General features: G+C 42.0%; 2 protein-coding genes and 1 non-coding gene across 7 annotated transcripts in view; all 3 read left to right on the top strand.

The window, feature by feature from the left end:
* EEF2K (eukaryotic elongation factor 2 kinase) overlaps nucleotides 1-8,595 on the top strand; it is a 30,155-nt gene extending 21,560 nt beyond the window's left edge. For all 4 annotated transcript variants that reach the window (XM_062634270.1, XM_062634262.1, XM_062634278.1 and 1 more), the window contains 8 exons: nucleotides 70-137; nucleotides 857-934; nucleotides 1,734-1,796; nucleotides 2,695-2,829; nucleotides 4,010-4,198; nucleotides 4,609-4,733; nucleotides 6,570-6,753; nucleotides 7,383-8,595. In XM_062634270.1, the coding sequence (XP_062490254.1) occupies nucleotides 70-137; nucleotides 857-934; nucleotides 1,734-1,796; nucleotides 2,695-2,829; nucleotides 4,010-4,198; nucleotides 4,609-4,733; nucleotides 6,570-6,753; nucleotides 7,383-7,487 (947 nt within the window). In that variant the 3' untranslated portion in view covers nucleotides 7,488-8,595. The remainder of the gene's footprint in view (nucleotides 1-69; nucleotides 138-856; nucleotides 935-1,733; nucleotides 1,797-2,694; nucleotides 2,830-4,009; nucleotides 4,199-4,608; nucleotides 4,734-6,569; nucleotides 6,754-7,382) is intronic.
* A 4,954-nt stretch (nucleotides 8,596-13,549) lies between these two features.
* TRNAL-AAG (transfer RNA leucine (anticodon AAG)) lies at nucleotides 13,550-13,631 on the top strand. Its single transcript has one exon. It is a non-coding gene; the product is annotated as a tRNA-Leu (tRNA).
* Nucleotides 13,632-13,700: 69 nt separating this feature from the next.
* Nucleotides 13,701-26,619, top strand: part of POLR3E (RNA polymerase III subunit E) — a 29,912-nt gene continuing 16,993 nt past the window's right edge. Inside the window, exons 1-12 of one of the 2 annotated variants that reach the window (XM_062634307.1) lie at nucleotides 13,701-13,834; nucleotides 18,106-18,186; nucleotides 19,307-19,357; nucleotides 20,657-20,734; nucleotides 22,190-22,305; nucleotides 22,626-22,708; nucleotides 23,439-23,546; nucleotides 24,017-24,066; nucleotides 24,365-24,484; nucleotides 25,048-25,133; nucleotides 26,142-26,186; nucleotides 26,271-26,362. In XM_062634307.1, the coding sequence (XP_062490291.1) occupies nucleotides 18,151-18,186; nucleotides 19,307-19,357; nucleotides 20,657-20,734; nucleotides 22,190-22,305; nucleotides 22,626-22,708; nucleotides 23,439-23,546; nucleotides 24,017-24,066; nucleotides 24,365-24,484; nucleotides 25,048-25,133; nucleotides 26,142-26,186; nucleotides 26,271-26,362 (865 nt within the window). In that variant the 5' untranslated portion in view covers nucleotides 13,701-13,834; nucleotides 18,106-18,150. The remainder of the gene's footprint in view (nucleotides 13,835-18,105; nucleotides 18,187-19,306; nucleotides 19,358-20,656; nucleotides 20,735-22,189; nucleotides 22,306-22,625; nucleotides 22,709-23,438; nucleotides 23,547-24,016; nucleotides 24,067-24,364; nucleotides 24,485-25,047; nucleotides 25,134-26,141; nucleotides 26,187-26,270; nucleotides 26,363-26,619) is intronic. The other variant, XM_062634298.1, reaches the window with a different exon arrangement.

Here is a 26,619-nt window from a genome sequence, read left to right as displayed (position 1 = left end):
GATAGTGTTCAGAGTTTTCTCCTCAAGCATGTTATCCTTACAATTAGAAACAAATATTTTTCTTTCTAGGTTGGCCTGTGTTCAATGAAGTAGATAACCTTGTTCACAAAGACTATGATCAGCTTGATAACCAAAGGGTGAGTATCTGTCCAACAGAGAATGAAATTGCAGTTCCTTAATGAGTGTGTCTTTAAAGGACTGCCTGAAGACTTTGTTCAGTTAGAGCACATAAAGGCACTCTGCCAGTTTTCACTGCTGCAGGTCACGTTATCTGCATTTGCTGTTTCTAGTAAAGGAAGAACATGTTATTTTAAAATAGTACTCATTTTTTTCCCTCCAGGTATTTATTTACGTCTGATGTATTTTGACAGATAATTAAAGTGTCTGTTCCCCTGCCAGCGTGTTGTGTCTTTGGCACTTTGCCAAAGCTAAACAGAATCCCCATTGATTAAGTCTCCGCAAATACTGGTACTGTGGGATACTAGAGTCTCACTGAGGAGACTGCAATAAGTTTGCAATGGGAATTTTCCAACACTAGAGCCTTAGTACCAGGGGATGTCATTTACTGTTTTAACTGGCTGCCACTGAAGACTGAAAACTATATGAAGTGGAATCTTGATTTGATAAAGTACATGAGTCCTGGATTTTTTTGTGTGTTTCTAAGAACACAGAATTGGCAGTACCTTCGGGACTATGAAGTCCTGTTCTGTCTGTTAGAGGTAGGGCACCATACAGTCATCCAGTATATCTTTCCAACATATTGAACTAGCAGCAGGTTTCCTCTGGGAAATGTCAAGTTGAGATCCTTACAAAGATTAATGTTAACGCTGTGATGTTTTGTTCTGTTCTTCTGTAGGATTGTGAAAATGGTGGAGACAGTGGATATCCCAGTGAAAAGAGAAGTGAGCTAGAAGATCTGGATCATAGAGAGAGGGTAAGAACCTGACTCTGGGTTTAGCAGAGCTGGGCCTGTTCATACTTGAATTGTTTCCATAGAAGAATCTTATCTTTTATTCCTTTTTGATCTAAACTTTGTAGAAAAAGGAAACAATTGTAAAGAAATTCCCACATGTTGTGGAATTACTTATCTTGAGAACGTTAGTAATACTTTAACAAGAAAAAGACCATTTGTGATGAGGAGACGTTCCATTTGATTGAATATTCTTGTGGGGGTTTTTAAGTGTTCTGTATTGCATTTGAGAAATGTAGCCAGCTGCTTGTCATATGGAATCCATAAATTTGTTCTGTATTCAGACTCTTCTACCCTCTCTACTTTCTGTGACTTTATGTGGCTTGCGATATTACAGAACTTAATGTTGCTGTCAGTTAATAATATGCAACTTTAGAATTCCTGTGGGTTAACGGTTACTCCTTTAAAATACAAACTTTTAAGTAAATGCTTTTTTGACCTGAAGATCTTGATCACATCTTTAGTTAGAAGATAGGAAAGAGACTGCTGCTTCCAAAGATACAACTCCGTTTGTCACCTTCGAAGCAGGAAGGTGTTTGTCATGGGATACCCAGTTTCCAGGTTTGAAAACTGGGTGTACCGTATGCACACCATTTCAGTACACTTCTTTGTATGTTGTGGTATCACTGAGAGAAAAAGATGCAGTGGAAGCTATTTTGGTCATTGTCAACATGAATTTTGCTGGCTAGGAATAGTCTAGAGGGGTAAGTGGCACACATTAGTTGCTGCAAATTAAATGATGCAAATCTTTACATTAATGTAGGGCCATTCAAACAACAACCGAAGACATGAATCTGATGAAGACAGTTTGGGAAGCTCTGCAAGGGTAAATAATGCAGAAATACTCATAGACTATAAGTTTGGCACTGTGCTTGTCCTTTTTTCCACTGCCATCTGACTTCACATCACTAATTCAGATATAATTTTTTTTTCCTTTTCAGCTACATAATGTTTATTAATATTAACTTACCACTCTGTGTTGTTTCCTTTTTTTGTTTTGTTTTTTATTTTCCATTTAAAGAAGTATCATTACAAACCATTTGTCACCTCTGTAACTGATCCCTGACATAAATTAGTGATTACACATAGATTTATCACTTAAAAAAATAATTACAGTTCTGTGGGGTTTTTTTTCTGCCTACCTAGATTGTATTTCCTTTCTGCACTTTATTTTTGGAACTGTATCCCATATGTGGTTGGATGATTGTTTAAAAACATGCAGTGTTTTGAAACACATGCTCTCTCTACTGTATTTCTAACTCAGCTAGGGAAAACGAGGCCTTCTTGTGTGTTTTACAAAGTAACAGCTTCTGTGATAGTTAGTTTCTGTGGCTATAAACTTAAATAACTCTATTAAAACTTATGGGTTTAAATGTTTTGTGTGTGAATAAAACTCAGTGTTTGCAGTATGACTGGTTTGGGTGTTTTTTTTTGTAAGTACCTTCTTTTTCTGATTCAGAACTTAAAGATCATGCTTTGCTTCACTGCTGTCATTTATGGAAGATGATTGATGTAGAGATTAGAAAAAGAGGGCTTTACTCTGTTTATTTAATGAAGAATAGTAACCATTTTTTTAGCTATAAACATGACTTTTGAAAGCCATGTCTTGTATTAGAGTATTTACTAGTAAGTAATAACATTAATAGTAGCTTTGATTTCTGGATGGTAATCCATTTGAGTAGTATGGAAATTATAGGTAAAATAACAGTACATTCCTATTTCAGATCAGTGTGGAGAAACTGAATCTGTACAACTCTAGGAGAGTCCACATCCACAGACCATCCTGTGTTGCCCAAGAAATTCAGAGGCTCAATGCACTAGAACTTGAAAAGAAAATTGGGAAGTCCATCCTTGGGAAGGTAGGATGGGTCTAGTAATCTTCTTTCCAACTGGAAAGAGGTATCTTGCATTTATTATTTATCTGTAGGTGTTGCCCTGCATGAGTTATTCGTGCAGGTGAAAACAAATAACATGTCTATAGCTTTCTGTCACCTAGTCATATTTTTATAAGGGAGATCTAAGCCTAGGAACCCATGAATTCCATCTGCTTTTGGACATACAACATCTGGGTTCCTTTGGGAAGGACCCTACTATTGGTTCATCTGCCTTTCCCAGGGCATCACATGGAGAAGATACACTGGGACAGATATGATGTGCCTGACCCACGTATCTTGCAAATAGGCAGGATTGGGTGTCTGAAAAATGGCAGCATGGACCAACTCTTTTTTTTTTTTACTCTAGACTATCCCATAAAATGTAAATGTGAATTAAGTTTGAGTTTATGTATGGACTTAAGTCCACACTCGAAGCACACAGTGTAGATCTTTGTGAACATCGTGAGAGCCTCATATGTTCTCAGACCTTTTAGTTTGAGAAGAAACCTGTCTTTCCTTAAGGAGGAAAGATTAAAAAAAACCTCAAAATCCTATAGTATGTTTGGAATAAAATCCTTCCTCCGCAACAGTAATTACATCAGTGGCATGAGGATTTTTCCCTGGATAACCTTGATGTTTTTATTTTTTTTATGCTTCAGGTCAGTTTTTTTTCTTGTGATGGCCATTGCTGTACATAAAGCCTGTGACCTATGTTCACTGCTGTTTGCCCTGCTGGCTGTTGTGTTAGGCAATTGCAGGCTGGGTGCCTTTAACTATGACTCCTTCCGAAAGGTCTCCAAGTCCCAAGGAGATATGCTGGGCCATGCCCCTGAGATCTGGTGTTCTGGTGTGGCAACCTGCTGGTATGCTGTTTAGGGCACTACTCTTAGTAGTCAGGTTTATAAAGCTGTGTGTCTAAACGTACAGAACTGGAGAGGCAGCTGCACTGCATGTAATCATCACTTTTTGCCTGTTTAATCTGTTCAGGCATAAATCGGGATCCAAGTCTGTGTTACCAGACTAGTCCTCTGCTCAGTCAGAGGTACATGATTAGACTTAAGTAGTCACCTCGGAGAAGTATTTTTGTGCCTAAGTGTGGGCATCGGGCTCCTGAAGAATCGGGTCTATACTTAGTACTTGTGTCTCCTTTACAATTGTGTTCTAGGTTCATTTGGCCATGGTTCGCTATCATGAAGCTGGGCGTTTCTGTGAGAAAGACAAGGAATGGGATCAGGAGTCAGCCCTCTTTCACCTGGAGCATGCTGCAGACTGTGGGGAGCTGGAAGCCATCGTTGGGTTAGGACTCATGTGCGCTCAGCTGCCACATCACATTCTTTCTGAGGTCACTCTTGAGGTAAACAGATCAAAGAAAATGCCAAAATGTAGAATTGTGGTCCATTGTAGAAATAATATAACAATAGCAGGAAATAGACAAAATAATAACCACAATTAGGTGTTCTGTAGTCTCTTCAGAGAAAATAAATGATGTTGTAATTAAGGACTTGGGCAAAGCAGCAAAAAAATGCTGCCTGTTTCTGCTTTTGCTAGCTGATTACTGCATACCTTTGGGAAGTTTCTAAAGTGATCTTCACTATTCAGCTTCAGTTTCTTTTGGCTGGGCCTCTTTGTCAGACATACTAAATATATACTATAATATATATTATAGCCATTACTGACTTGGAGAAACTGCATTTAGTGTTAGAAGAAGGAAGAGGTAGTTTTACTTAGAAACATGCATTTTAAAGGTTTTGTTTGTTTTACTAGGACACAAAGGAAAACAGGAATAAAGGATTTGATTACTTGCTGAGAGCAGCAGAAGCTGGAGACCGACCTTCCATGATTCTGGTAGCAAGAGCATATGATACAGGTGTAAATCTTGGTTCAGACAGGTACTGTGCATGACTGAGTAACTTGGTGGAAACTCCACTGAGGGGGGAAGGGCAGTTGGAGAAGCACTTGTCTTTCATTCACATAAATAACTGTTATGTCAAAACTAATGCTATGAAGTAGTGTGTTGGAGTTACTTCAAACTTTAATTACTGTCCTGGGTTCAGCAGTAGCAGTCATGTTTTTTCCTTTGTGGTAGCTGGTGCAGTGCTGTGTTTTGACTTCCAGCCTGAGAACAGTGTTGGTGAAGCCGATGTTTTCAGTTGTTGCTAAGTGATGTTTACCCTGACCAAGGACTTTGTGAGGCTCATGCTCTGCCAGGGAGGAGGGGAAGCTGTGAGGAAGCAGAGATGGGGCGCCTGACCCAGGCTGGCCAGGGAGGTATTCCATACCACAGCACGTCATGGCCGGGGTGGGGGGTAACTGGGAGTTACCCAGAAGGACACGGGCTTCCGGGTGGAACTCGTTTTCTTGGCCGGTGGTATCGTATTCTCTTCCCTTGTTATTTTCCCTTATCATTGTTGTAGTTGGTAGTAGCGATGGTGATTTGTGTTGTACATTGGTTGCTGGACTGTTCTTGTCTCAACCCGTAGGAGTTGCACTCTTTCGATCCTCCTCCCCGTTCCTCTGGGAGCGGGGAAGGGGAGAGCCCCAGTGGGGGGGGGACGGACCTCGATTGTTGTCAGTTCGCCACCACTCACTGGGAGTGAGTGAACAAGTTACCTGACTGGGTTTAAACCACGACAATTACCCAGGTGTGAATAAAATACTGAGCATACTTGAAAATCCTGGGATCAGTGAAAAAAAACAAACACAGGAGTTCTTTTGGAGATGTAGTACTCTAAAAGTAAGTTAAAAGTGTTTACAACTGCCATGTGTTCTCCTTCATGATTTTTTGAAACCACTTTTTTTGCTGTGAAAGAAGCTGGGGGACAGGAGAAATAGGTGCAGCCTTAAAGTGACTATAGATAAGATGCAGTCAGATGAATGAAGTATCTGTCATAGTTGTAGTCTTTCGCTGCTGCTCGTAATAGAAGTAGGAATGGAAATCTCAGAGGAACATGGTCTTAATGCTGAGGGTGTTACTTTTAATTAAGGATTATCCTAAGTTTTAAGAAGTTTGAAAATGCTTTTTCGTCATTAAGTTGCTTTTGATTTGGCCAGCACTCCTACCTTGACAGGAGCAGTATTGTGACTCAGAACTAGATTGTGACTTGCTGAAAGGCTACGCAATATGTTGGTTTGAGAATTTTTTTTGTTCTAGCATTTTAGGTGAGTTTCTAAAAGTGGACGTGTATTAATTTTGTTAAGTACTAAATATACCAGGTGATGATAATGACTTTTCTGCTTTTGCAGTGTAACACATCTTTGTTATTTACATGAGAGTGTTCTGGTTTGCACAACACTGAAACTCTTAGCAGTGGTGAAATTTAAAATGACATTAAACTTCTCACTGAAATGCACTGAGCAGTCTCAATTGCTGCTTTTAAAATATTTATGAAACAAGACTCTCTGCAACTTCGGATTATTTCTAAGTCAGTTATCGTCACAAATATAAATGCCAAAACAAAACCACACAACTAGTAAGGAAGCTCAGACAAGGAAGGCACTCAGTCTAACACTTTCTTCTCTGTAATTACTGCATAAAGTGGCCCCAGCCTTGTTTTGATATAGTGACCTGATGCTGCTGTGCAGTTAGTGAGCCTACATGAAAATATTTGTGTTCTTTGAGAGCTTTAAGGCTCGGAGAAGCTAGTGCAAAACTAGCACTGACTCTCCAGTGCAAAGTACATTTGTTTCGTACTGTACCTGTCTTCAAAATGTGTTTTTAACTTCAGAGTACAGGATTGGAAGGAGGCACTGTACTGGTACAATGCTGCACTGAACATGACTGACTATGATGAGGGAGGTGAATATGATGGCACTCAGGATGAGCCCCGGTATCTGCTCCTGGCAAGGGAAGCAGAGATGTTAATGTCAGGAGGGTTTCACCTGAATAAGGATCCACAGAGATCAGGTGAGGTCCTATTTTGTTTCTGTAATCAGTAATCCTGCTTTTCGTTCCCCTTTCCCCCAGCATGTACCCCAAAAATACATTAACTGTTTCAGCTGTTAGAAAACATATTGAGGATCAGTATCCTCAGATGTGTGGCTGAAGCTGTAATGATGCTGGGTGATGCAAGGCTGGAAAGAGATCTTGCCAATGATAGTAGTAGGCGGTGCCAGGTCCAAACCTGTGACACACTGAGTCACTAGCAAGCAACTTCCACTCTATGTCAGGCCACTGAACTGCAGGTTGCTGCTTGTATTTTGAGTTACACCCATGACTCCCAGGCCCCACACAGCATTGGTTTAGTTGTGTAATCTACGTGTCATGTATCTAAGCCCTAGAGTTGTCTTGGAGGATCCTACAGGCCAGTCGTATTTCCAGACCTTCCAAATACATTGAAGAGCCATCAGCAGCCACTCATATAAGAAAAGCCAGATTTCCAGCTAATGTAACTCTACTGACACGATTAAAATAGACCCATACATCCAGCCCTGTAGTTTGACTTCAATTTCTGGTTTTATCCTTTAATTGCTTCAGGATAAAGAGATGTTTTTTCTTTACCCTGTCAACACAACTGATACTATTTCCTCTTCTAGGTGAGCTGTACACCGAAGCAGCAGAAGCAGCAATGGAAGCTATGAAAGGCAGACTGGCAAATCAGTACTACCAAAAAGCAGAAGAGGCTTGGGCGATGATGGAAGAATAACAATGCAATTAAGCAGTTCTTGTATATAATTATTTTATGAACTTGCTGCATTTGCAACTAAAAAGATGTATTTTTATGTGGTGTTACCAGTTTCTTTTTTGGTATTTTAGTTTTCTAATTTTTATTTTTGAGGGGGAAAATCCAATTGTAAGGGGTATGTCCGGTGTCATAGCTTAGCTGGTGTTTGAAAGCTGTAATACAGGCACACTTGACCTTTTGTATTCTTTTAACTGTTAGAACTGAAGGGCCTGATTGTTTTGTTTAGGTTTCAGATGTCATTTTTACACAGCAAATGTTCAGTATGTTTACATTTTTCTTCTGCTTCTCACACATGGAAAAAAACATTTTCCTAAATTCTCAGCATTTCTTCTTCATTTCTGGTGTCTCTCACTAAATTTGCATGTGAATGTAAATTTTCAATTTAAGCATGCAGCTACTCATTTTAATAAGTAGTCCAACTCTTTTCCACTGGTGTTGTGGGCACTTCCGTTACTCTTCTGAAATGAATTCCAGGTAGAATCCTTACAGCGTGGGGAGGGGCAGGGAAGGTGCTTCTGATTGGCAATGAGGATATTCAGGGTAGAATATGGTTTATTCACTACCAACATTGCATATTTTACCATGAGAAAATGGCTGATGCTCCTGATGAGGTGACTGTCATCATTTACCTTTCTCATTTTCACATTTTGCCCCAAATAATAACCTAGTTACATAAAATTCTACTGATCTTCTGTGATATTTGTCCAGTGATGTACAGTAGCAAGATCTGCAATATATGGATAACTTGAAGTTATTTTTACAGTAACATCTCAATTCTCAGTGAAGCTAGATCATCTCAATTAAAGTGAAAATACACCTTCCACCATTTCTGGAGGGAGTTTTGAAAAGGTTAGAGGCTGTTAATTTACCTGTTTTCATGTATAGAAAATAATTTGTTTCAGATAGCTTTTAAAATAGTGTTTTATCTGTGAATGGTTTCAAATGCCAGTTAGAGAAAATTGCTGGTTGAAAAGAGAAAACAGTATTATCCCCATACACTTGATTTTCTGTGTCCTGTTTGCATAACCCTAATCAGTAACAGGAGGACAAGTAAATGGTGGTAATTGAATTACCATTGTACAGAGATAAATTTCTTCCAAATCCAGTGTTTTATTCTAAAGCTGTTGTGCCATCTGTACAGTTAGTACAAAAGCTGTTTCTATTTCTTGGTCATGGTTTACACTCATTTTGCAGGAGATTAAGATGGAAGCTTCTCAGCCTTACAGCCTCCTGAGGGTGTAAATTGATACGAATAAGGAGCAGCCCCTCTGAAGTGCTGAATGACCAGTAATGTTCACCAGGCTCGCTTAGCTAATCTTTTAAAAGCATGCTTAAACTAAGCAGGGTGCTAGATGATGCAGTTGATTTCATTGGGATTTCTTGCATGCATAGCCAAGTAATATTAATTTCTTGTAAAATGTAGAAACCATTGGAGGAACAGAAATCAGTTTGTCCTTTCCTGTGCAAGTGCCTGTCATTGGGCTCCAAAGTTGCGCTCCCCATTTACTCTCTCTAACAGATCATAGAATCACAGAATGGTCTCAGTTGGAAGGGACATTAGAGATCATCTAGTTCCAAACCCCTGCCACCAGCCAGGACACCTTCCTTTGAACACCTTTGGACTTGATGATCTTAAAGGTCTTTTCCAGTCAAATCAATTCTATGATTCCACCAGACCAGGTTGCTCCAAGTCCCATCCAACCTGGCCTTGAACTGCCAGGGATGGGGCAGCCACAGCTTTTCTGGGAACCTGTGCCAGTGCCTCACCACCCTCATAGCAAAGAACTTCTTCCTAATGTCTAATCTAAATCTAACATCTTCCAGTTTAAATCTTCTGTTCCCCCAAGTCCTATCACTATGTGCCCTTGTAAAAAGTCTCTCTCTGTATTTCTCATATCTTGAATTGTCGTTTAAACAATATTCAAGCATGATGTTAGTGTCTGAAAGAGGCGGTATCCTGGTGGTTAAGGACATGAGATGGGAAGATTTGAATCCTTTCTGGGAGAGAAGGAAAAGTTATCCTTGGATGTTGTACTTCTGGGTGGATGCTGTAACCCCAGGCAGCTGTAGCTATGAGTAGCCTTGCAACACATGGCCACATTTTCTTGCATATGGTCTTTCTATTTTGGTTTTGTTTTATTGTAAAGGTGAAGCTCTTCACCCACTAATGGAGGAAGGTTTAACTTCTAGATCTCAATTTGACTTAGATTTTTTGACCTAATAAGCTGAAATAGAACCAGAGTTTGTAGGATCTCAAGTCAGATGGATGTTCTAAGTGCCTAGCCAAAGTTCTGCTTTAGGTGCCTAAAGCCTCTTTTGGATGTGGCCTTTTTGCTCTTCAGCTCATAACATGAAAATACCAGCTTTTAATGAAGGGTGAAGGTGCCATTCCCCTCTGGAGACAGCTGAATAGTAAATGTTTTGTGCAGAAATGATATGGTGTAGACATTATAACAAATTCAGACAGAAGGATTTGTTTTCCTCGTAAGGTGTTGCTGCCAAGTCTTTGAGATCTTGCTTGAGAAGGAAGCACGTGTAACAGCAACAACCACCATGTAGGGAACAGAGGAAATTTGAGTTTGCCCATCCAAAACATGTACATAAAGGGCATAGAGTGTAATTATTGGCACTTTTTGATGTAGTTTAATTTGCTAAATTGAGTAGTTGCTGACAGTTCTCTGTAGATCTGTTATGTAAATGTGGACACAGCTCAGTGGAAAGATTATGATGATTAATTCTTTGTGGCAAATACTACTTTTCTAGTGATGCAGACTACCTTCTGCCCTAAGGTGGTATCATATTTTTTAGCTGTACAATAAATGGAATTCACAGATAATTTGCAAATGGAAAATGTTTACAGAAATATGCACAACTTCTTCTATGACATTCTTTGGAAGAGAAAAACTATGTATTTGACAGACTCTTGGAATGATATTGCTATAATGCTGTATTTTTAATCTATTCACAATGAATAAATAAAAATCTTGTATTTTTAAAAACTGTGAAAATAAATCTGGGGCTCAGCCTGCCAGAACTTACATGGGTTCAGTGTTTCCAGATGGCAGTGGAAATATTGCCTGGGTAAGGAAAGGGAGGTGGAAGCCTTTGTTTGCCTGTCAGACATGCAAATACCAATCGCCTGCATCACTTAGTCCTCTCATTGACTTTGTCTGGTTTCATTCTGGCTGGTCAATAAAGCTATTCTTTTTGTCACTTTTTTCAGTAGAGTTTTAGTTACTGCATGCAGGGGGCCGGTTTTGTGTTTTCCTTTATAATCTGCCTAAATTCAATCTTACTATTGCAAGCTTCCAGAAGCCCTCTGTGGAGTTTTAATTCTTTCATCTCTGATTTCATTTGCTTTTAACAGTCAAAAGTAACTAACTGGAGAGAATAACTAGATGTATACCTGCAAAATCTGTTTTCCTCAAGAAAACTTAAATGGTTGATGTGCTTTTTTATTTCCATTCAATTACTTATGCATTTCTGTAAGTGATATGGCAGATGTAAGGACTGAAGTGTTCCTTTGCAGGACTGCTGTAGAGGCATGCTTACACCTTCAGTCTTTGGTCCTTCTAAAAGAATAGAAATACCTGGCTGCTTACGATTTGAGGTGGGGGAGTTTTTTGTCACAGCTACAATATCTAATATCATGCTGTTATCTTCACTGTGATTTATTCCCCTTTCTTTTCAAGAATAAACTGATACTGGCCCTTTTAAGCTGTTAAAAATGGAGCTCTTAATGTTGCTTTTTTATTGCTTTATTTAGACAGGTATAATTTGTTATACCTGTATAGATTAAACAATGTGAAACTGTTCTGTAGCAAAGGCACTTTGAAATAGCAGAATCTCCTAACAAAAAAGGGCCTCCTTACTCCAGTGTCACTAAGGTGAAAAACGGTGACATTTGGTACTTTAGCTATAGCTGCTGTAACTGAGAGATGGAGTGTTTGGGAGGTGTAACAAAGGAAGTGGAATAACCATCCATCAGGCAGCATAGGGACAGCCAGAACTTACAGCTCATAAAGTGATATTGCCTGTTTCTTCATTATTGGTTTATGGGACTGATTCGAATCTCTCTTTCCCACAGGTATGCTTTCACTTCTGAGAGCAGAATGACTGCTGACAGACACAGGTGTAGTTTAGGTAGGCCAAATCAGGCTTTCTCATCTTAATTTTAAAAGGGAGGATTTCACTGGAACCTCAGATTGGATTCAGGGCCAGTGCTCTTGGTGATGAGTCAGGCTCTGAGCAGGTTTAAGTTCTGGGCATCTGTCATGTGCCTCCTACTACTGGGGAGCTGAATACCTCATGGGGACAGATCATGGGTTTGTAACCATTGGGCCTGGTTCTTGGTCTGGACCCAGTTGATACAGATGTTGGCTCCTTGCCGTTCTCTGGCTAACTCCTGTGCCAGAGAAGCAATACAGTGAGGCTGATAGAAGTTCACTCTGTTTTTAATTTGGAAAAGGTCCTGTAGTTATCTTTGCACTGGTAAAATGAGAACCCTGGTGACCCAACTGCCAGCCCCAAGGGGCAGCCTGTGCTCTTATCCCCTGTAAGTGCCACTCATGGCTGACTTGAATACTCTTGGGTGCACAGGGTTCCTCCAGCGGTGAGGAGAAGCGTTTCACAAACATTTAGAGGGCAGAGGCTGAGCTCATCCGTGGAGGGGCACCCATCACTTCTCTGGGAGGGTGTTGGTACTTCTCACTGCCTGGGCAAAAGGACTGGTGAGGCTGAGCAGCCTTTGTAATAAGAAAACCACTTTTAAGATGTGTGCTGTGCAGCTTCTCACATGCATTATCTCCCCCCCCATCAAAAGTGCAGTGCTGCGGCTGGTACCCCATGTCCATGCTGCCTGGACAAGAGCTTAGAGACTGCTAAATGAGACTCTTTCCCTGACCTTTTCTGTCTGAACAGAAGTTTGCTGTATGAAGCCAATTGAGGTCTGCTCCTCCCAAACCTCTTCTGCTTTTCTGCAGCCAGGGCCGTGGGAGGAGTCAGTTCCCTCTGTTCTTAGAAAATCCTGCATCCTTCTGAAAAGGCGGTGAACTGGAGTGTGAAACTGCAGCAATGCTGAAGAAGGATCCCATTCACACATATGTGTGTGTGCTGTTATTTCTCAGTGCTTTTGTAGGCAGTGAATGAAATTTTTATCAAGACTGCAAAGTTGCAGCCTCTTATAATGTTGAAGGTGCTGAGGCCCTGGCACAGGTTGCCCAGAGGAGCTGTGCCTGCCCTATCACTGGCAGCGTTCAAGGCCAGGATGGACGGGACTTGGAGCAACCTGGTCTAGTGGAAGGTGTCCCTGCCCCTGGCAGAGGGTTAGAACTGCTTTGAGGTCCCTGCCACCCCAAACCAGGCTATAGTTCTGTGCCCCTTGGGAATCTCTGTCCACATTTTGCCTGAAAGTCCGATAAGTTTTCTTGAGGAATAAAAAGTTGCCGTCTTGGTTTAAACCACGGCAGCAGCCCAACCTGGCCTCGAACACTGCCAGGGATGTGTTCCACTCCCCTTTTCATAACAGCTGTACTGACTGCTGCTGCTACTGCAGCCTGCTGTGCTGGGCCCTGTGCTGCAAGCAAAACACCACCACGTCAGTGATGACGTCTGCTGAATTTTGCCTCTGCCAATTCAGCGAGTTGTAGCTTTGCAGCAAAAAAATAAATACATCAGTTTTAGCATTTGTTCAGGCGTTCAGACGGGGTGCACAGGCGGTGCCCCCACGTACCGCAAACGCTGTGCCCTGGCATCCACGTGGCAGTGGGGCGGTCGGACCGGCCCCGGCCCAGCCCTGCCCTCAGCCGCACCTCATCCCCGATTCCCAGCGGGGCGCTGGCCCCTCACAGCCCGTTCCCGATCGCAGCGCACCGCTGCAGTTACACGTGGTTGTAGACAGGGGTTGAAGTACCCGCCGTGTTTTAGTTTTGAGGTGGAAGTGGTGTGCGGCAGAAGCGGCTGCTGCTGCGGGGGAAAAGGCTTTGTTCGAGTGTAACCAGTGGCGAAGAAAGGGGTGATGTGGTGGTAGCGTGGCCGAGCGGTCTAAGGCGCTGGATTAAGGCTCCAGTCTCTTCGGGGGCGTGGGTTCGAATCCCACCGCTGCCAGCGGGTCTTTTTCTGTTGCCTCCAGGTGCAGCGCCCCCTGGCGGCCACTCCGCTCGTGAGAGCATTGTGGGTAGGAGGAGGGCCGCGTCCCCACGTGCCGGCCGGAGTGACGCCAACATGGCCGCTGCCTGAGCGCTGCCCGCCGCGCCGTGCACCGCCACCGGGGAGCCGGCGCCCCGCTGCCCGTGCCGGCCCAACGCTAGGTAGGCGGCTGCGGCGCCGATTTTGCTCCAACCCTGGGGCGTGCGAGCCACGGGGACCCTGAGGAGGGTGGAGGGGGAGGAGCGTGGCCTGGGCTGAGGTGGGCTTTGCCTGCCCGGAGTGGGCTGTGGAGAGCGGGCTCTCTGAGGGCTTGCCACCGCGGCGAGTACCGGCGGCATGGGGCCACCGCCGTGCAGGAGGCACTCTCACACAGGAGCCGGCGCGGAGTGGAGCCGCCGTGGCGGGACCCCTGAGGGGAGCGGGCGGGGGTCCGGTCCCAGGCCGCCGCTCCTCGGCTCCCCTCACCGCCCGAATCTCCCGGGGCTGTGGAGCGGCGGCACCGGTCGGGCCGGCGGCGCTCCCCTCGAGGCCGGCAGTTCTGCTCCTCTCGCCTTGGAAGGGCACAGCTCACACCTCAAAAATGCAGCTGAGCATCGGCTCTGCGGGGCTGGTAGCACTGCCCTGCTGTGCCGGGGGCCGTTTGCCTCACCCCGTGCTCGGTGCGCGTTTGGGCAGCAGGCAGTGGCCCCCCCTGCTGCCGGGTGCTGTGTCGGGGGGACGGCGGGCCCGCAGGTTGACAGAAATGAAGAAGCCGCGGTCGGCGGGAGTGCTGAGGTGCGCGGGGCCGCCAACGTGGAGGGAAGATGGGGCTTGGCACCGCGACAGGGTCTGCCCCTGCGAGAGTTACCACGCAGCAGTGAGCAGCTTAAATCCCTGCCCCTGGCAGAACAGGCCTGGCACTTGGGTACATAAACGTTGAGGTGTTAAAGAGAGGTTCATGCGTAATGCACAATTTAAATTCTGAAGATACGTTCAGTGACATCCCCTCCAAAGAGAGGTCCTGGTGCAGAGGAGCCCTCGTGGGGTTCACTACCAGAAGATGACTGTGCAAAGCTTGCTTGCAGATAGAGCAGGGATAGAGCTAAGCAAATAGTTAGGTCAAAATAGTAATTATAATCAATGTTTGGAAGGTGCTTTTTTGCAGCTTCCATTTTACAGTTTGCCATGGGACACCTTGGGCTAGAGGACTGCTGCTAGGGCCGGGCTGAGAGAAGGCTACAGAAGAAAGGCCAGATGCCAGAGGAAATTACAGTAGTGATTCAGGAGATGGCACTTTTCCTACTTTGCTGGTTCATTATCTGTACTTTAGGGCACTGATGCAGCAGGAGTTCCTGGCCTTTCCTGAACTGCATAATTATACACAAAGACTGTTTCAAGTTTCAGTGTTGGGACTTTGGGGGTCCATTATTACTGACAAATTCGGGTCATGCTGAGACCTGAATTTGCTGGAGCATTTATTTGCAAGCCTGACTAAACATCTGTGTGTGTCAGCAGACATGCAGATTGGTAATTTTACTTCTTACAATTGTATTAAATTCTGTGGTAATAAACATTTAAAAAGACAGCTCTAGTACTCAGATGCCTTTCTGAGCTCCAACTTAGAGGTAGGACTCAGTTGCTGCATCACTGATGTTTACAGTTCTTTAACCACAATATTTTTCTTCATTGGTTTTCAATTGATGATGTTGCAGGCAGCTAATAAGTGGTTTCATTGGTCCTATAGTTGGTCACATTGCAGGAGAAAGATTTGCCCTCCTGCAACCAGTTCTAAAGTATGATGATTCATACTAATAAGTTGCGTTCTATTTTGATTTGCATCTTAAAGGAAAGTCTCTTTTAAAAGAAAACAGTTATGCCAGAAGGAAATTTGAAACTGATGATGACCATATTTGCTATCTCCTAGTGTTTAATTCTGTTCTGTCAATTTTATGGTGTCATATATGACAGATGTAGAAATGAACTCTACCATGTACATATATATACACTATAGATGTAGAAAGCTTCATTCTGATTCAGAAGATTCCTTCATGTTGCATGAGTATTACAAATATTGCTGGGACACACTCCTTCCTATTTATAGAGCTGTCATTGTCAGGCTCCAATAAAAGGAGCTGTATTCATTCTTTATCCTTGCATGAATAAGAAAAAAAATATAATCTCTGTAATGCAACATTTTCCTTGAGTACTGACAGCTGCATTCATAAAGATTTTGTCTATAATTGTTGAAGCAGATGACAGACCAGAGACCAGGCCCTTTAGGCTGTTTCCCTTTCTCTCCTTAGTCCAGGAAATCTCTATTTCTATTCTGGAAAGTGGAAGAGCTTTCTCAGGAGAGAAAAAAAGCTAGCACACACTTGGCAGAGGCTGACCAGAAGAGAAGGGTGGTTCCCAGTCCGCTCAGGGGGGTGAGGAAGGAGGGTTTGGACCCAAGTCTCCTACCTTCTGGTGTTCACATGTTCTCACACATCTTGGGCATCCTCCAGTCAGCATCTCTGTTCTGAATGAAAACTGCAGTTCCACTTCATGCTTAGCTGTCGAGCTGGCTTTGCAGGAGCCTGCTGTACCAGGCCACCCAGGGGATATGAGCAGAGCAAGCAAAATTGGAACTGGCAGATCTAATTTCTTCAAAGCAACATACTCATGCATGTATTTCTGGGAAGAACTGAGTGCCTGACTGCAGGAAATGCTGATCTCTGTCAGGTATCACATACAGTTGTGCAGTAACAGCCTCAGTCTGTGCTTAAGACACTGGATTTTTACTGTGAAGATTTTGCATTTCTACAGAATTATTTCAAATATGTGTCTGAAATATTATGAAGGGGTAAATTCTCAAATATAGATATATGGTGGGAAGAGCCAGGGATATGCTGGTGCATAAAGAAATGGAAAATTCCAGTTCAGTACTGGGAGGGAGGGGTGCTTTTTTTGGTAGTGGAAAACCTGTAAGTGAAAAATATGGAATCATATTTCCAGGCGAAGTGGCAGAAACAATGTAAATAAACCAGAGGTGTTGCCTGAATGGAAATCTGCCCATGTAGTGATGTTGATAACACTTATACCCAGAATATCTATCCAGCCTCTCGGAAAGGTTTCTTAGATAACTGCATGTATATTAACATCATGTTTTGAAAAGCCTGAAGGTCTGTTGAAATATCCTGAGCTGCTCAGACTGTGGTGGCTTGTGTATCTCAATAAAAAAACCACCACCTTCTTGCATGTAATACGGATGCTGGCTGCTTTCTTTCCCAGCCTCTCTGTTGCCAGCTCATCCTGGATGCTGCCTCTTTCTCTTCCTCTATGGGAGGTCCAGCAAAGAATCAAGCTGTCATTGAGAGTAGAAGGCAGTGAAGGAAAGTTCCTCAACATAGATCTCATTTCTTTGCCAGATTATCTTTGTTGTTAAAACTTTCTTTGATCAGTTTGTGAGAGGTCTTATTTTTGTATGGCTATCTTGACCAGTACGGGCTGAGTAACTGTGTCTTAAATGAGCTGAGCTGATTTACATTGTTGCAATGGCATCCCAAATAATTTGTAGATAGTTTTGTTAGATTTCAGCAGGGGAAAACTATTGTTGCTTTAGCTGAGGGATCATTTTTTATTCAAGGATCTGAACCAGACATGACACTGACCTCATCAGTGGATTGAACATGAAGACTCTTTGCTCTGGAGCACCCAGCACCCAATTAATTTAAGAGTCTTATTTTCTTTGGAGTTGGTTTAGTTATGAAGTAAAATCTGTTGTTCTGATGATTTCAGAGGACTTCAAGAGAGGCTGAGGAGTGTATTTCAGAGCAATGTGGTCTGAAGCGTGGTAGGTCAGGAGACAAGGCTGCAACATGACAGGTAGATGAAATCAAACTCAATGTATTCACGGATGGGAGTATTGTTTGGTACCAAGCGCAGGGTTTTCACAGGTTTTTTTCTTCTCTCACCTCTTTAGGTGGGAGCTTTCTCTGTTATCTTCTTTCAGGGGTTTTTCCTGAGGAGGTAATCTACTGACCTAGGACAGTGGCAACTGCAGTGGCAGTTTCAGAGCTCATACATGCTGACTGACCAGCCAATGCACTTGTAGATGTGCTGGCTGGAAAATCACCTGCTGCCGGTGTTACAGTTATGCAGTACATAAAAGATGAACTTTCTGCAGATATAAAAGGCCTCTGTAGAACACTGATTTAGTGATTTCTTTTATACAGAACAGGCTTTCATAAAAGTTACATGAACTTACCTATTTTTGAGACACTTGTTTCTTAAATTTGGTGGCAGTCAAGATTGTGAAGTATTAGGGACCTGGTCATTCAAATACATACATTCCCTCAAAAACCAGACTGAATACGTTGTCACTGAAAGGAACCAAGTTAACTTGAACAAATACTCTGGGCATGTGGTACATAGCACAGATGTATTGACTTGTATGACATTTGTTTTCTTTCAGGTAGTGCCAAGGAATAAGCCAAGAAAAAGCTTTTTGTATCTTAGCATGGCAAATAAAGAAGATGATCCAATTATACAAGAGGTAAAAGTGCTATGTGGCAGCAGTGCTTGTACATGAGGTGCTTTTTCTTTATTATTCCTGGTCTTCTTGCATTGCTGGAACAATGTATCATCTGTGTCAGTGGTTGTCTTATAACCAATGGCTTGCTCTGTGCAAGGAAATATGTTGTGTGGGCCAAGTATATAACCCATGGTATCTATTTTGCCAAAATAATGGTATATATGTTGACAGATTCAGCTTAGGTTTTTCACCCTTCATAATCATTCCATGTCAGAAGAGGAAAACAGGTGGGGAACTTGGTTCTACCACTGTGTGTTTCCCATGACTCTATTGTATGTCTCTGAGGGCTGTAAAAAAACAGAATGACTTTGATGAGTTAATACTGTTAAATATGAAGCTAAGATGTTTCATGCCTTCTGTTAAAATAAGCAGTTGTGTTCTGTTTCTGGACTTATGTAAAGGAATTCTGTGCCCCAAAGAACAGTCACAGTCTTCTGTTCACTTTTATGTCTGAATTTACATACCAGAAGTGCAAGGAAGAAAAAAAGCCATGAGGAGCAGGAATTGTCAGGAGTGTATCTAAAGGTATCTAAGATGGCAGCTTCCATATGTGAATATTCATGAAACATCCATGGATTTTTCTATGCTGGTGGCAAAATGCTAATACTGAATCAGATTTGGGTAGTGGTTGTCTTTTGTCCTGATTCAGAAAGATTTTATGACAAAATACTAGGACTGAAGTTACTCTTCAGACGTACTGCCAAAGAGAGAACTTCATCTTTCTATAATTGTGAAAACAGATTCCCTTCAGCCCCTTGGAAAAACATTTTCCTCTTTCATTTCAGATTTGTTTGCCAGGTTTCCTTAGAGAGGTAAAACACAGCTAAAGCCACTGTCTGCTGCCTCCTCATAGTGGTTTTTTTTTGTTGTTGTTTTTTTTTTTTTTAAAAAGCCAACTGCAGAATTCCATGTTGAAATCAGCAGAGAGGAGACCTTTCACAAGAAAGTCATAAATGTGTTTTATGTTAGAGTTTGTAATGAAAAGCCAAAAGTTAAAACTGTCAGCATTTGAGCTCCAGGGATGGGTACTTTTATCAGTTACAGCTGGCATCTGATGAAAGTTGTTTGGTTTGCTTTTTAGATTGACGTGTTCCTGGCCAGAAGTCTGCTGGAGAAACTGTATCTATTTCAGGTATTTAAGTTAACTTGTGTGCAGTGATAGTTTGTTTAAAATAAATTTAAACAAACAGCAGTAACTTTCCTTACTGCTTCAGCCTGCCAAGATCTTTGATATAAGCACGCCTCTTTGGGTCTCGGTCAGTTTTGAAATACTTAGTATTAAATCATTGCCAAGAGAGAAGTTGTCATTTATGGCACAGGCTTGTCATTAAATCGCTCCCTTTAACCACTCTGGGGGAGTGCTTTTAGTAGATGATGTCTTTTTATCATGATTTGGGTAAATCTGCAGTCTGTCAGCCATCTTCTGTCATCACTGATTTTTGCCATCTTTACTAAACATGTTTCTTTAGGACTGGTCCTATTTAGAACTTCATCAGTATTCATAAATTAGTGTGAGACATCAGAAGAGCCCCCTTATGCTGTGGAGATAAAATCAACTAGTGGTTAAGTGGAAGACGGAAATGTGTTAGGAAAGGTAGAGGTTTGTTTTCTATTCTGCCACTGAATTTTTCTCTAATAATTTTATCCTTGTGATTCACTTTTTGCATCTGCAAAATGGGAAGTATGGTGAAGCTGTTGGATGAAATGTTCAGCATAAACCAGTGATGCCCACTGGCAAGCCCAGTGCCTGCTGTCCAGATCCTCTGCATGGCATGTGCCAGCAGAAGCAGACATGTTGGACCAGGCCATGCAGCCTTGCCCCTGGGGCACCTACCCACAGTTGCTCTATGTCAGGAGGGAGTGTGGGTGTTTTGGAGAAATGGTAGCTTTGATCAGGATGCTGCTGTGGCTGGAAAATTTCATGCAGGTACCACACTGTCCCCTCAGCATTCCCAGATAGTTCAGAAGAGAGACTCATGTGGCTAAGCCTGGGTTTGGTGTCCTGACTACATGTGGCCTATATCCTGTAAGCTAACACTATTTGTGCAAACCCACAGATACTTTACTTTTAGATAATAACTCTCCGAAGAGTTAATGCTGAGGGATAGGTTTTTAATTGCTTTTAACACTTCCTTTTTCAGCTGGACTAATGTGAGATTAATGTAACACATTTTCCTATGTTACAGTTTATTGAGGGACAGGAAGGGGGTTGTGTAGTGACGAAAACAGGACTGAGGGGAAAGCAACAGGCTTTCTAGGTCATATTCCCAAATACCCTGATGACTCACAAATCAGTCAGGTAATTTTTTTTCTTGATGCCTTGTATCCATCTGGCAAGTGGGATGAAGGGACAGGGAAGATTGAGTTAATTTCTGTGAAGTTCTTCTATCTTTAAATGAAGAGGGGTTTATGAAGTGGGTTTGTTTTCCAGTATCCTATTCGTCCAGCTTCCATGACCTACGATGATGTTACACATCTATCAGCAAAGATAAAGCCAAAGCAGCAAAAGGTTGGTCATTGTTTGAGTCCAGTCTATAAAATTTTTTCCATGCTGTGCAGAATATGTTTGGGAAGAGCACAGTGTACTGTTGAGCTGTTACAACTATGCAGCTACTTGCAGGACCAGATCTCCGTGTTTGGAGGTATGGGGGAGTCTTTCGTTGTGTCTGTAAAGTAGAGTTTAGAATAAGAGCAGTTTATAAAGAGAGGAATTAAAGTCATGATGAAAAAGCTACTCTTAATATAGGATCATGCAGGGAAACATAGGTCCTAATGCTATTTCAGTCTGTAGGTGCTCATGTGAATACATCTTGATTTGTAAGGTCTTTACAATAGTCAGAAAAGAGTTGAGGTTTTGAGGCATACTCTTTTGGTATCAGTGTGGGTCTTGATTTCTCTCTTGCCTGACCGTGAATCTTTTTGAAGTTAGTGAGGTTGTATAGGTAGTGAATAGATAGCCAAAGCCAGAATGATTGCACTTGCTTGCAAATGTATCCCAAAACTGTGGCTGTGATTTTAAAATGCCTTATTTAAAAAATGCAGAAATAGATGTCTGATATCTTTTATTCTGGGAAATATTTAGAAGAGTGCTTATGTGAACCTTGGAGTTAGGATGCATGTTGTGTTCAGGAAGTATGCTGTTAAAATTAGCAAGCATTTGCATTGTAAGCCCTCTGGAGATTTGCAAAGCTGCCGTCTCATCCAGGGACTTGTAACTACTTCAGTTTGCAAGTAAAGTAAAGGGGAAAAAATGAGGCAATAGCTGTGATATTCAGCACATCCTGATGAAGAATATATACGGTATTGTTACAGTATGTAAATAGAAATGCTGTGCAGGAAAATGCTTATTTTTGAACATTTGTCTGAAGTTGAAAGTTTGAAGAGGGGAGTAGTTCTTCCTGTAACTAAAAGCTTGGAGCTTGTTTCCATGCTTCAACCAGTGTAAATCAAGAGTAACTGTAAGTCAGCTGCAACCTCAAACTCACCTGAATCTGGCCTTTGCCTCTGAAGGAGACATAGTTACTTTATACTGCTTGATACCCAAACTAGAAGGAAACATACCATAAATTTGAGAGATTCTGAGTGGATCCTCAGCGATGGGGAGGCTTGAAGGATATTGCTTATGCACTTGATCTGTACTTGATAAGTAAAGCAGACTGATAATGTAGTAGGAGGTATCCAACAAAGTGAAAGTGTATTTTAAGGCTGCATAAAGAACTCATTTTTCTGCTCCCATTCATTTCTATGGGAGTTGATATATCTCCAGCTTGTTTTTAAAACATTCCTATCTTATAAAACCCCATATACAGGCTTAACTTTATGTATTGCCCTATGGATTTGAATGATGCCACTTATGTACTTAAATTTGCTGTAAACCTATGGGAATGTTAGCAAGTGTAGGATTGAAATTTAATTTATGTTTGGGATCCTGCCTTGGTAATTACCTGTCTTTCCTATTGTTTAGGTTGAACTTGAAATGGCCATTGATACTTTGAATCCTAACTACTGTCGCAGCAAGGGAGAACAGATTGCTCTCAATGTAGATGGCACGTGTACAGATGAAACAAGTACATATTCCTCGTAGGTGTCCTCTTTGTCTTCATTTCCTTTTTATCGTGGGCATAGACATATGTATGGCCACTAGAGCTTCAGGGAAAGGTGAGAACAAGGGGCTGGACAGTTTTGGGGGGTGCTCTGGACACTGTTATGTAGCAAGTATTCTTGGAAATAACCTACATTTTTTATGTGCTTCATGAATTCTGAATTGCAAACAGAAGAGTTTATATATATTTGCTGCAGTTGTTGATAGTCCATTTTGGGAATTGGTGATTTGAGATCTTCAACATCTGTCTGCCACATTGTCTGTGGAATACAATCTCACAGCATTCATCTGTCTGCAGGAAGCTGATGGACAAGCAGACTTTCTGCTCTTCACAAGCTGCCAGTAACGTTTCCCGCTATGCAGCTGCTGTATATAAAAAAGGTAAGTTTCTTTTGCTTTCCCCTCAAGAGTGAAACATGGTCATTTCAGGAGTAAAGTCAGACCTGTTTGTTCCTTTTATTTTCAGCCTGTTTTAATTGACCAAGGTGTCTTTAAAGAAAGGAAAATCTTTCCTTATCAATGTCCTCAGAGTCCTTGAGAACATCTAGCAAAGTTGTAAATATTACATAAGGACACTGGGTTTGTAGATGCCTCCAGGATCTTAACAGTGCTTGGTGGCCTGAAATAATACACATTTGTAGCACAAGTTTAGAATTGTTATTTATATTATTATCTCTCTCTAATTGTGTCTGTGTCACTTTCTTGTTCAATGCTTTTTGCCCTCTTGTCTCCTAATGCCATCCCAGAGTTTTGATCTGATGATTGTTTGAGGTGAAAATACGTAGATTGTCTTCAGTAATTACTGTTTTACTGGAGTCTCCTGAACTATATAGGTCAGATCTGAACCAGAATGTGGATTTCTACAGGATCTGGTTTCAACACAGAAAGGAAAGTAGCAGAAATAGGTCTTGGTCTTTCATACTCCTTTGAAATCCTGAGCACTGGATGAATTTTTCATACAATTCCTTTTTGTGCTCTGCTGTATGAAATATGTAGTTCAGTTGAAGCTGTGCCTTTACAGAGATAGGGAGATGATGAAAAATGCTGTCCTTGTTCAGGGGGTTAAAAAAAAAAGCAAACAGTTTTAACCAATGTTAATTCTCTTTTGCAGGTGAACTTCACCTGACTCCACTACATGGAATTCTTCAGCTGAGGCCAAGCTTCACCTACCTGGACAAAGCTGATGCAAAACACCGTGAAAGAGAAGCTGCTAATGAAGGTAAATGCTCCACGAGCTGTGTTTTCTTTTGGGAGGTGAGATACAAGTTCTCTCTACTGATAGACGCCATTATATTCTGAAGGTGTTTATTATAACATATTAATTATAAGGCCATTTTTCAGATTGTTTCACTGGTACTGTTTTCAGTGTAGGTGTATGTATGCTTTTGAGGGCGCAGTGTGGATGATTGGTAAAGGGGGAGGAGGTGGTGGGTAGTGTCAAAAGGCAGCAGTAGGGAGTGTCAACACTGCCACTGAAATGTTGCACTACAAACTTGTAGGAGCAGTATCTCCTGTCACAGAAGCAGTGTGGTGCTGTTATGCACTGCATACTTTGGCAAGCTAGGGTGGAACCCATGGTTATGTAGTTCCTAGTACCACTGTCTTCCTGCATGGGCCCTCAAACAGTTACAGATTTGGTTTGGCTTTTTTACTGCAGTGGTATGTTTATTCTGATGTATTTTTTGGCAGGTGGTGATTCATCCCAGGATGAAGCTGAAGATGATGTTAAGCAAATTACTGTATGTCCAGACTTCCTTTTTATGGTGGTTCAGGCAACAGTTCACAAGATAGCATGACGATTCACACCCAAATAAAAGGGCAGGAGATCCCAGCTAGTCCTGGTGACCCTGGGCTAGGGAGGCGGGAAGCAAGAGGGGCTTGCCCTTGTTGCAGAAGCAGAAAGATTGTACTGACAGCAGTGAATGATTAATTTGAGCTAGGGCCCCTAGCTGCTGTTACTTAGATGTCAAATAAATAATGCAAGTGTTTTGTTTTGCGAGTTTTGGGGTTGCATTTAATGATGCCCAAATCTTCCAGGTACGATTCTCCCGCCCTGAGACTGAACAGGCTCGTCAACGGCGTGTTCAGTCTTACGAATTCCTGCAGAAGAGACAAGCAGAAGAGCATTGGGTTCATCTGCATTATTATGGCTTGAAGGTAGGTGTACTCTGGCTGCTGAAGAGGCTGCCTAGGCCTGAAGGCTCAGCCAAATGTAGAACTGTTTCTAATTTTGGGCCCATGGGAATCCGGGAATCGTCAAAAGATAATGAGCAAAAGTATGTCTATAGGCTTGAAGAGCCCCTGCAGTGCTCTGTATCTCCTCCACTGGATGATGCTTTGGAGTCTCCACAATGGAAAAGGTTTAAAACTGAGAGCTGGACAAAGGGGAGGTCTGAATTCAAGAATCACTTAGGTCTTGTATTATGAACTGGAATTTGTGAAAAAACATGAAGAACCCAGTCAGTTGAGTGTCAGAAATCCTGTTTGTCTGTCCCACATGCATGTCCATCAGGAGATTTTGAGGTCATAGCAACAGAAATGTTGCCACATCATGAAAGCATCTTTGAAGAAAGTGAAAGCAAACATCAGTTAGTGAGGTGGATGCTTAAGTGGCACAGTGCTGACAGTGCGGTCACAGTTTGGAATGAGGAAGCCACCTCTCTGGCATTTTTTATGTTTTCAGTATGTGGTGGTGACTCTTGTTTTTTCCATATCTCCAGGATAGCCGTTCGGAACACGAGCGCCAGTATTTATTTAGTCAAGGTCATGGCCTTGCTGAAAACACGGAATTAATTAAATCTCCCAGGTAATGATTTGACGGTTTCCTACAGTAATTTGTTGGAGGTGTTTTCAGAGTAGTAAGCAGGTGTTTTCTTTAAAAGTCTGTTCTGTGAGGACTGTAGCCGTGATAAAAATTGAATTGTTTAAAAAATACAGAAGCAAACTAGCCCTTGACTTATTCAGGTTGCTTTCTTTTTTTCCCTGTACTCTGAGATTGAAAGTGGCTGTTTTCATTTGGGATTGTACATTATCACAACCCTGTGTTATTGAGACTGCAAATACTGTAAGGGAAAAGTAAAAGCTCCTTCTGGTTAAAACAAATTTAAATTCTGAAGCCAATAACTTCCTGTGTTAGCAAATCTTATATAATTTTCATGATTTGTGAGAGACACCTGAAACTACTTGAAACGTGTTTGGTTTTGTTTCTTGGTGACTGCAGCTATACAGGAACCTTCCCATGATGCAGTCAATACTAATTCTTCACCGTAATCTGTTACAACCATGGCCCAAGTAGTAGTAAAGTGGCAGACTCTCTGTTTAATGGTCTGGGTGTGTTGTTCTTAACATTCAACATGTCGGTGCAACAGTGCTAGGTGTTCTGAGAAGTCTTTATAAACTGATTCTTTCCTTACAGACGCTGGTAATTATATGAGTGAGAAAGAATTTCTGTAGCTGGCCCGATTCTCTGTCTGCAGGACCTCACATGACCTCTCTTACTGCTGTTAGAGCACCTCTGTTTGATATACTTACTCTTGAAGTTCCTCTGCTTGGACACCTCGTCTGTACAGAAGAGTCAGGATTCTAACTCGCATTTATTTAATGCTTTCTCTTTGGTCAGATGAATGTCAATAGTTTTTACTAGTACTGAATTTACAGAGGAAGATGGGAGAGGAAAGGGGAGAGCTCTCTTTTCAGGCTAATGTTTGTTTTGTAGATTCACACAGGTAGTATTGCTCTGAGCAAGAAATAACTGTATTTAAACAGGGGAAGTCCCAAGACAAGCATTTTAAGGATGTGTTTTCTTTTCTCCTAGTGAATATTTAATGATGCTGATGCCTCCAAGTGTAGAGGAAGAGAGGTAAGTGTTTGTACAGAATGTTCAAGGTCCATATTGGTTGGATGCTTGTTTTCATGGGCTGCAAATCTGTTTGTTTATCTACAGTGACAAACCAATGGCTCCAAGCAATGTGCTTTCTATGGCCCAGCTGAGAACTTTACCCCTTGCTGATCAGATCAAGATCCTGATGAAGAATGGTTTGTAGCTTTTGTAATACATTTGCACTTTGTGCCTTTTAATTGCCTCAGATAAGGTACCTTTTCTAGTAGTGCCACTCTTGCCACCCCACCAGACAGTCTGTCTGGGTCTCTTGATTCTGTGAAGAATCCAAATCCTGAGCCTTTTCCTTTAAGAAGTCCTGCTGTGCACAGAAGAGCAGTTAACAGCAGATCTGATTGCTCATCTGTATGTTTGCAGGCAATCATCTGTATCAGCAGGTAGCTTCTGGAATGTG

The sequence above is a fragment of the Pezoporus occidentalis genome, unplaced genomic scaffold (genome assembly GCF_034315485.1).
Source record: "Pezoporus occidentalis ecotype Australia unplaced genomic scaffold, CSIRO_AGI_Poc_V1 ctg113, whole genome shotgun sequence".
NCBI classification, from domain to species: Eukaryota; Metazoa; Chordata; class Aves; order Psittaciformes; family Psittacidae; genus Pezoporus; species Pezoporus occidentalis.
This window is presented reverse-complemented; position numbering and strand designations above follow the sequence as displayed.